Source organism: Miniopterus natalensis, chromosome 16 (assembly GCF_054644295.1).
Source record: "Miniopterus natalensis isolate mMinNat1 chromosome 16, mMinNat1.hap1, whole genome shotgun sequence".
NCBI lineage: Eukaryota > Metazoa > Chordata > Mammalia > Chiroptera > Miniopteridae > Miniopterus > Miniopterus natalensis.
In genome coordinates this window covers 860696-869886 of record NC_142096.1, presented here as the reverse complement: position 1 = coordinate 869886, position 9191 = coordinate 860696, and the positions used below count along the sequence as shown (strand labels likewise).

Sequence of the window (9191 nt, the reverse complement as noted above, 5' to 3'; positions counted from 1 at the left end):
AAAACATCACATTTTACTATGGTGTATGGGGAAGGCACTTAAAAGATGAATGTCAAGTACCTTTGGTCTGACTCAATATATGTTTTACCATGTCTCCCCTCCCGCCCCTTACTTCCCATCTTTAAGCAAAGCTGGAATTAGTATTAAGAGTGGGCTCTGGGCCTGGGCCTGTTAGGAGCGAGGAGAGGATGGGACCTGGGGATGGATTTATTAAGATGTGCTGAGTGTGATCAGTGTCTATGGAGGTCACAAATCTGATTTCAGCTACTGATGTTCCCCCCGGGGACGCATGGGGCCTCCCTGTTAGTGGCACACCTGGTGAATGCGCTGAGAACAGTTAGGGGACTCAGAATGTCTCTCACAGTTGCTCCTGGGACTGTCTTACCCCTGCCTCTTGAATCCCCAGCATGTCCCCTCTTCCCGTTGTTGGTCCCTCTATCCAGTTTCTCCAACCAGCAGCGGTTCCCACCATTGATATTCATGAAGCTGAGCACCTTCACCTGCTGGGGCTGCTTCCGTAACAGAGCCCAGCACCACGTGAACAGCAGGGATCTATTTCCTCACTGGATTTTCCCAAGGCAAAGGGTGGAGACAGCAGACTCCTGATTAGCACAGACTGTAGGTGAAAACCAAATGTATATTTGAACAGAAAATATGTAGTGAGGTGTCAGTACTGGAACCAAAAAAGGAGGATAATTAGGAAGCTCTAAGAAAGAAAACGGACTTGGGGACACTGTACGAAGGAAGAGGCGTGATTACTCCTAGTCTGAGTCTGAGAGACTGGAGATGGGGTCACGGTATCTGAAACAGGAGGGCTGGGAGGAGAAATAATGACGGAGAGCACACAATCGCAACTCTTTTAATTTCTTTACAGGGTGCAAGGGGGCAGCATAGATTCACAAGCTCAGGGTTTTTTCCTGTTTTTTCCTCTGGCTTTTCTAACCACTCTTTCTACACAAAACTCCCTGTATCAGGTAAGTATTATTAACAATTTCTTTGCATTCCCTTAACCCCTGAAAACACGAACCTACCTTTTGTAAAACTTACCAGGTTTTTAGGATACTCTAACACTGGATTAAAAATCAGGGCCTCTACCAAATGCTACATTGTATCACAGCAATTGATTATCCCCAGTTGGCCAGGTGCATCGGTGTGGTGGGAGTTCTGGCTGATACAGTTTTTCAAAGCTCTCTAGGCAAAGAGCTGCTGCAATAACCAGAGTCTTCTGGGACCTGGAAGTAGGCTTATTACACAGAACTCAATCACAGTCCACTACAAACAGGAGGCCATATGCACGTACACGGAGCTTGTAACAGAGACGAGCAGCGCCAGGCAGACTTCAAAACATGCTGTTAAGAGAAAAGGCTGGTGAGTCAGAGCCAAGGCCCAGCCAACCAAGTGAAGGGGAAAAACATCATCAAGAAAACGGGGGGGAGGGAGAGCTGCCACATACAATCAGGAGAAACACCAGCTGCACGCAGCCCTGACAGCAGAGAACAGGGACGGCTTCTCCTTCATCTTGTTACCACCAGGTAAGATCACAGGCTCCAGAGTCCTAGAAACAAAGCTCGGGTTGGCCTGTGGCCTCCCAGGGTCCCAGGAAGGTCTTCCCCCTAGTGAATGGAGGCCAGCATCTGGGGGATGACGTCTTTGGGGACCAGCTAGGTGACTCTAAGGTGCTCAGACGTTTACTGCGGAGCCTGTTCCCTGACTTCAACCATCAGCACCTCGTCCCCTGCCTTAGCCTCGGCCTCGGTCTTGGCAGGAGCCACGCTGATGAGGAGCGAGTGGTGGGCAGCTCCTCTGGGCAACGCTGCCCTTCTGACCCACGGGGGCCATTCCTTGGCAAGGACAGAGCCTGCTGCGCATCCGGATCTGTCTCGTGGTCCCTCTACCAGCCATCCTCCTGCATCTCCACATCCCGGTCCTCTGTCCCCTCCTCCGGAGTGCACACAGTTTTCCTGGGAAGTGGAGAACTGGTATTGAAATCATAACGACACACCATGCAGTCGTGACGGACGATATGAAGGCTAAGATCGCCATCAGGCAGAGGGGGTCTGAACCCAGTTAATGAGGTGTTAGATCCGTCCACCCTGCATGCGAGGTCCTTTGGCTGAGCTGGGGATGTGCCTGCGAGCAGGGCTCAGCTCCACATCTGCCTCGCACTTTGAGGCCTGGGCTGCGTTTCTGTCCCCCCTTAGGATTCTCTTCCTGATGGTCCAAACTCTCCCTGAATCAGGTGCTCAGGACTCTTTGCTTCACTTTTAAAATATTTACTTACTTATTTTATGAAGATAACATTTTAAATATTTTTTTAATAAAATGTATTAGCCAAATACCATAAAAATGCTATAGGAAGTGTGGTTTTCCCTTGCGTGAGCTCATGGGAGAGCCTTGGGGAGAAACTCACTTCTCTTCCTCTACAACCCTCCGAAGCACCCCAGGTCTGAATGGAGTAAGTGGGAGCCAGTCCGGTGTACCTGGCCCAGCGCCTCCCATCACTGCCCATGGCCTCCCTGCTCACCTGAGCCATCTGCTCTCTCCTCAGTCTGCGCAGTCGAGCAAGGCCGGCTCTACCTGTGCCTCCTAGGAGCGCCCTGTACAGTTTGGGTGTCTGTGGTCCTGGTGGGAATGGGAAGGCGCGTCCTTCCACTGGCGAGGTAGCCCTTGTGGCTGGAGTCTTCCTCTTGAGAAGCACTCTGTGGGCAGAGAGAGGCCATGTGAGCTCAGGGGGTTGTGGGCACACCTCCCAGACACACCAGCATCACTCCTGCTCTGGGTTTCCACCCACAGCTGCGCACCACGTGTCGTTCCATGTGGATCACGGACGAGACCGATCACCACCCTCACCCTACAGTCTTCCTCTTAGATGTTACGGATTAAAAGTGACTCCTTTCTATGGGGCTCTGGAGGTTGTACCTGGCTTTCTTCCTGAGGAGCTTCTCTGAATCTGGGTGATGCACCAGGATTTCTCGGAGGGCCTTCTTGTCCAGAGTGAGAAGGTTGGCAAAGCCGTGGGCCACCACACTGGCCGTCCGGCGGTTACCCCCAGTCGCTGCCAGGAGACTGTGGGAGAGAGGAGGGCTTGTTGCCAGTCTCCCTCCCCCCACCAGGACCTTTTAAACATAAATATCAAACGGTACCCTTCCCTCTGCTGCAGAGGTCGCTCCCTGCTGGTGACTGTGCAGAGTCATGGACGCGGCAGCCACAGTCTCCCACACGGTTCACCCTGACTCCCCTCCCATTAAGGACGTGGAGTCTCAGTTCCCAGGAACTGTTCTGCCTTCACCTCGTTTTTTAAGGAAGCAAAATAAACTTTTATCTGTCTGTCTGTCTACCTATCTATGTAGGTATCTATCAATCAGTCTCTCTCTCTAGTACCTACCTATCATCATCTATCACCACAATCATCTCTTCAGTCATGTATCTACCCAACTTCCTATGAATCTTCCGACCCATTTCTCTAGATTGGATGTTAATATTTGAAGACTTGATGGTTGGATGAGCCTACTTCATTCGCATTTTGGTGCTATGGATGGGGGTAGTCTAGTGGCTGGGCAGAGCTAGGTGACCGTGGGAGCTTAATTTGGGCCTGAGAGTGTCCCTGTGCTGTCAGACTGAGAGAGCAGAACAGAAACAACATATTTAAATGCCAGGCTATTTTGAGATTTCTCAAGCTTTAATTAAACTTGCCTACAGGTTTCACATTTGGATGCTTGATGAGTGTTTGAACAGAAGAAAGTGCCTGCCAGATGGATTTTGCCCAGACTCTCTTAGCAAAGTTTAAAATAGCACATTTTCCCTCCCCCATCCACAAAACCCTTCTCTGGCATTCCATGAACGGAAAGCCTCACTCATAAAGTAGCTTAGCAAGGAGATCCCTAAATATTCACACCCCAGATAGAGATTCCCAAAGGGCATGTGCTGGGGGCAAGCAGGTGGGGCTGGCGGTCAGCATCCAGGAAACACGGGACCTGCTCCAAGTCTACTTCCTCCTGTCTGCCAGCACCTCAGACACAAACTCAAGGACCTTTTCAATTTCACTCCAATCGTGTATCACTAGGCGCCTGCCACGTGTCCAGCACAGTGAAGTGAGGTTGGGCAGAAGGAGAATTATTGGTGTGGTGTGGTTTTCTGAAAAGATCACAGGCTTCAGGAAAAAAGAGGTTTAAAATTATTTTTCAAAATATTTGGCCTTTTCACAATGACGCAAAGTAAATATAAAAAGTCCACGGAATGGGTGATTTGACCAACAGAAGTAGTGAAAAGCCAGAACTTAAATACTTTAAATGAAAACCAGACCATCTAAAACCACACAAGGACACACCAGAGCCTAAATTCTACTCAACAACTGGCTCTGTGTGATGAGACGGGAGGCCGGCCACGGGAGAAATGCAGGCGGTAAGTGATCACGTTTATGAAAAGAAACAGGCCCACAGGAAATGAATTCATTTAGCAAATATTTTTTGAGGGCCTATTATTTCCTGGGCACTATTTAGAGACATGAAAATGAAAACAACCTATTAAAATGCAAGCCAATGGGGGTAATGAAGTCACGTCGGGGGCGACAGGGAAAACCAGCTCTGCACGGCAGGCCGAACTGTGAATCGGTTCCATTTCTCTGGACAATAATCTGCCTGTAGATCACAAGAGTTACTGAAATGTTTCTACCTTTTGACCTAGTTATTTCACTTTGGGGAATAAACCTCAGAGAAATAAAAAAGAAAAGCAAAGTAATTTTACAGAGATAAACTCGCCATGCTGTTCTCGAGAGGTAATGAAAACTGGCAAAGGGCACCAGGCCACGTGCGCAGATTCCGGACAAAGGGAGTATGCTCAGTACGTCTGCAGAAGCGGGACGATCCCCGCGTTCACTTACTTATTCAATAACCATTCATCAGGCATTAAGCGGGTCGGGCACTGTCCCCAGGGCTGGGACTCTCATGCCCAACACACTGAATGTGGGTGCCAGGGCCCCTGGGAGCCATGTCTGTGCAGAACAGAAAGCACAGCCTCCCTGGGCCCAGGCAGCCCTGTGGGTGCAAAGCTGGCAAGAAAAATGCCCTCTCTGAAAAGCTAAGGGCAGATACCTGATTTCCCCGAACACGGTCCCGGCTTTCAGAGTGACCAGAACTTGAGCACCATCGGCGCCTCCAAGGACCTGGACCTCCCCCTGCTTCACGATGTACATTTCCTTGCCAATTTCTCCCTGTGTGACAAACACAAACAGGAACTTCATTCTTGACAGTTATACCCAAACGAAGGAACAGAAACTCTTCTAGGGGAATAAATATAGATGAGGGAGGGAGGACCATCAATGGAAAAGCAACCATCTCGAGATCTGAGGTGGGTACAGACACTGGGCGGGGATGAGAGCTGATGCTCTACGGTGGCTGAGACGACGTCTGCCGTGTCCCAGAGCCGAGTCAGGGCTTGTCACACGGCCACTCGCGAGCGAGCGAGGGAGATAGCATTTAACAATCCCTGGGAAGTCCTGAAGTCTTGTGACCCCAGGGTTATTGTCCTGAACATGAATTACTGCTGGATTGTAACTGTTGGCTGAATTTAAAGTCTCACACTCTACCTCTCTGGAGCCTCTGTAAAACTGGGATTCTCATTTCTTCCCCCATTACCTTCCTGAGGAGGCAGAGTGAGCACCGCTGTTTCCATGTCACAGAGAGGACACTGCAGGCACAGGTTGGCCCAGCTGCGGGCCAAAGCCCCAGGAGAGTTGGCAGCAGCAGAAAAGGCCCAGGGCTCATCCCCTGGCCGAGCAGGCAGGCGGCAGGCCTGGTGTGTCCCTGTGCAGGATGTTCGGCGTGTGTTCATTCTCAGGTCAACGCGAAACTTCCAGTGTGGAGGCACCTCGTCAGGGCTGTTTCCATGGCCTCCTGCCGACAGCACCTGGCGTTCGCTCAGCACTTTAGAAATCCCAGCAACGCCTGGTGGTTACCCTGCCTTGTCCTAATTCCTGCATCTGTTCTCTCAGAACATCCCCCTTCACTTATTTTTTTAAACAAAGACCTTCTTTTACATTTTATTTTATTATTTTTTAATCCTCACTCAAGGATGTGTTTTCACTGATTCCAGAGAGCGGACGCGCCCCAACCAGGACTCGACCCTGAGACCCTTAGGTGCACAGACGACGCCCCAGCCACTGAGCCACACCAGCCAGGGCAGGACCCTCGACTTTATAATTACAAAGCACTTTCATAGATACTAACTCATTTCTTTCTTTCCCCCCTTTACTGAATTTATCAGAGTGACGCTGGTTAACAAAACCATACAGGTTTCAGGTGCACGATTCCACAACACATCACCTGTGCGCCATGCTGGGCGTTCACCACCCCAAATCAAGCCTCTTTCCACCACCACTCATCCCCCCTGTACCCTCTGCTACTCATCTAATTCTTGCAGGAATCCCCGAGAGGCCACGTAGGCGAGAGCTCGTTATTGTTATTTAAAAACTAGTGGTAGAGGCTGGGACAGGTGTGTGTTGAGTGAACTCACAAGGCTGGCAGACGCTGGCTTCAGCAGTAGCAGCCCCATGTCACCTGACTCTGTAACAGGTACGGACAGACCACATCTAACAATGACTCCGACACCAAGGCCATCTCTCAGAAGCCAACAGAGTAGCTAAGGGTTGTTTTTAGAAGTATCGGAAAATTAGTTTTCCAGGAGACGCTCCAGGAGGTAGTGATGGGAGCAGGGTCACATTCTGTATTCTGCATGACGTGATGCTTCAGAACCTGGGACGATTTCTCAGAGGCAGACATTACAACCGACTGGAGGTGGACATGCATAATGGGCGCTTAAATATAGTCCCGCATTTTAATTATTTCTTAATGATCATTTCTGTAATTTTCCGAGGAGATCTGCCACAATCAATGAACGCAAACTTCTACTGTTTCTTGCATATTCTGAAGCTAATTTAAGCCTTTCCTGCAAGTTTAATTAGCATTCGAATGAAGGAGACGATCCTCAGAGCACAAGGTCTGATGGCGTGAACAAAATGAGATCAGACCCAGCTCCAGAGGTTGGCTGTGTACTAATTAGGGGGACGTGTGGAAAAGCGAGAGCTCAGTGTAGAGGGTGGCAGCCCTCAGAGAGCAAGTGAGCGGTTCACACGTTCAGGGGTCCTGGGTGGAAGCTGTCTCCAGGGCTGGGGGGCGGGCACCGCAACACTCAAGATTGCAGCTTGTTTCTGGGAAAAGCTCCCCAGTCCTCTCATCTTCTCCTCCGTCTGGGAGGCCTGTGTCCTCCTGGCTTGCACCAGTTCCTCCTTCGAGACATAGCTTGAGCGCCATGCTCTCCAGGAAATCCTGCTGGTGCCCAGTGGGACCAGTGTCCTCCGTCTGGGTCCCACAGCACTTGTGCCTCCTCCCACCACAGCTCTCCCCCGTGACTCAGTAACGAGGCAGGTGCTCCTCACCTGGCTCACAGGTGAACTCCGCAGGGCCTGGGGTCGGCTCTCATTTCTCTGAACTGCTCACCTTGCTCTATTTTCATTTTGATTATTGACTTATTGATTTAGTCTCTCAAGACATAAAACCCAACGTCATCATTCCTCTCTCCCCCTCACTCTAGTCATCAGAGAGGCGGGAAATGTTCACCTTAGAGTGATCCTGGCGAACACTTGGAAACTGATTATGATGGTCATAGACTGAAACATGATGCAGCTTTAACGATGAGGCCACGGGAGATTACTCGACAATATGTAAAAGGTTCACGACAGAGCACGTTTCAGATGTAAGTGCAAAATGATGCCAATTGTACAAAACTCTCCATTAAGCAGCATAAAAAGGTCAACACTTACGAATAGTGGTTGTGATAGGGGCACTTATAAAGTCCATAGATTTAGCACCTGAATTAATCTTAAATATAATCATATTACTTATAAACCGTAGAACACATGTGAGCAGGGGTTTAAGTTTCTTTTTCCTTAAGTTTCTTTCTCCTAGGCCTTTGCACCCCTACACTCCCCTTGACCCAGGACGAAGCAATTAAGGAGGTGGCGCAGCTGTGGACCATGTGTCCCTGAACAGACATGGTCAGGCCGGCCCAACCAGGAACCAAGATATCATTTTATCGAGACATCGCCAGAAGACCAAGAACAACAGCTGACACCTGTGGACCTCTGGGGCTGCACAATAGCTGCATTCTGTTCCCAGCCTCAGTTTACCCCATTTCCCTATATAGCCCTATCCCCCAGGCTATTCCTTGAAGCAGGTTTTGGATGCTCATATGCTCCCTGTCTTCTTGATTGGCTGCTCATCTCAATAAATGCCTTATATGATTCAACCCTGCCTCTTCTGAATTGGACACAGGCAGCCCGAACCCCACTGGGGTTTCCCTGTAACAGTTGTTTCTGCGTGGTGGGATTTTTGTCTTTGTGCTTTTTTTATGTTTTCCTTCTTAAAAATAATGAACACAGATTCCTTTTGTAATCGTAGAAGCGCAGTGAAATCTTAAAAATGTGGCATCAATTATCCCCTAACTGGGAGAGCTAACTGGAGGTAACTGATCACTGTGGAGGGCAAAGGGCAGACCCACCTTCAATTTCTGTAACCTTTCCTCGACTTTAAGAACCTAGGATTCATGGAGTGTGATGCTTGAGGATTTGCATTTGTAAAAAGCAGCTTTTCAGACCAACCCTTTGTAACCCGTAAGTAATGAAATCCATACCATCTCGTTCATTCCACGTTGAGCTCTGAGAGCACACTGCTGTTTTCACAGACTTGTCTGCCATAATCATTGCTTGTGCTCTGGAATCCGCCCTTGATAAGTTTTGTTTAAACGATGCTCCTGACTTAGGTCTGAACTCCTCACATGTACCTATTCACCTGTCCTGCATTTGAGAAGTGGTGCACTCACCTTTCTGCAGATGAAGTCACCAGGTAAATAGATGGTGGATTTCAACCTGAGCAACAGGTCGCAGAGCATCTGTGTGTCACAGCCCTGAAGGGAAAAGCAAGGGAGAGATATAGTTCTTGTACACATGGCTAAAGGCCAATATTCCAAACGCTGTTCAAATGCAACAGAAATACAGAGCAACAGGTGACACTATTGCTCTGTGTCATCTAAATGTGTAAACACTAAAATATTAGCTGCCAGTGGATATATACTTGTCTTGAGCCACAATTTAGGGGGGAAAAACCCAAACCTACAGTATAGCAAGAGTTGGGATCCTG

The 9191-nt window shown here is 49.2% G+C and overlaps 1 protein-coding gene across 1 annotated transcript in view; it reads right to left on the bottom strand.

Moving 5' to 3' along the window:
- Positions 1–1688: 1688 nt before the first annotated feature.
- CNGB3 (cyclic nucleotide gated channel subunit beta 3) overlaps positions 1689–9191 on the bottom strand; it is a 62829-nt gene continuing 55326 nt past the window's right edge. Inside the window, exons 13-17 of the mRNA XM_087825593.1 lie at positions 8875–8958; positions 5091–5209; positions 2920–3066; positions 2525–2699; positions 1689–1841 (exon numbers count right to left, since the gene is read on the bottom strand). Coding sequence (XP_087681719.1) covers positions 1689–1841; positions 2525–2699; positions 2920–3066; positions 5091–5209; positions 8875–8958 — 678 coding nt within the window. The remainder of the gene's footprint in view (positions 1842–2524; positions 2700–2919; positions 3067–5090; positions 5210–8874; positions 8959–9191) is intronic.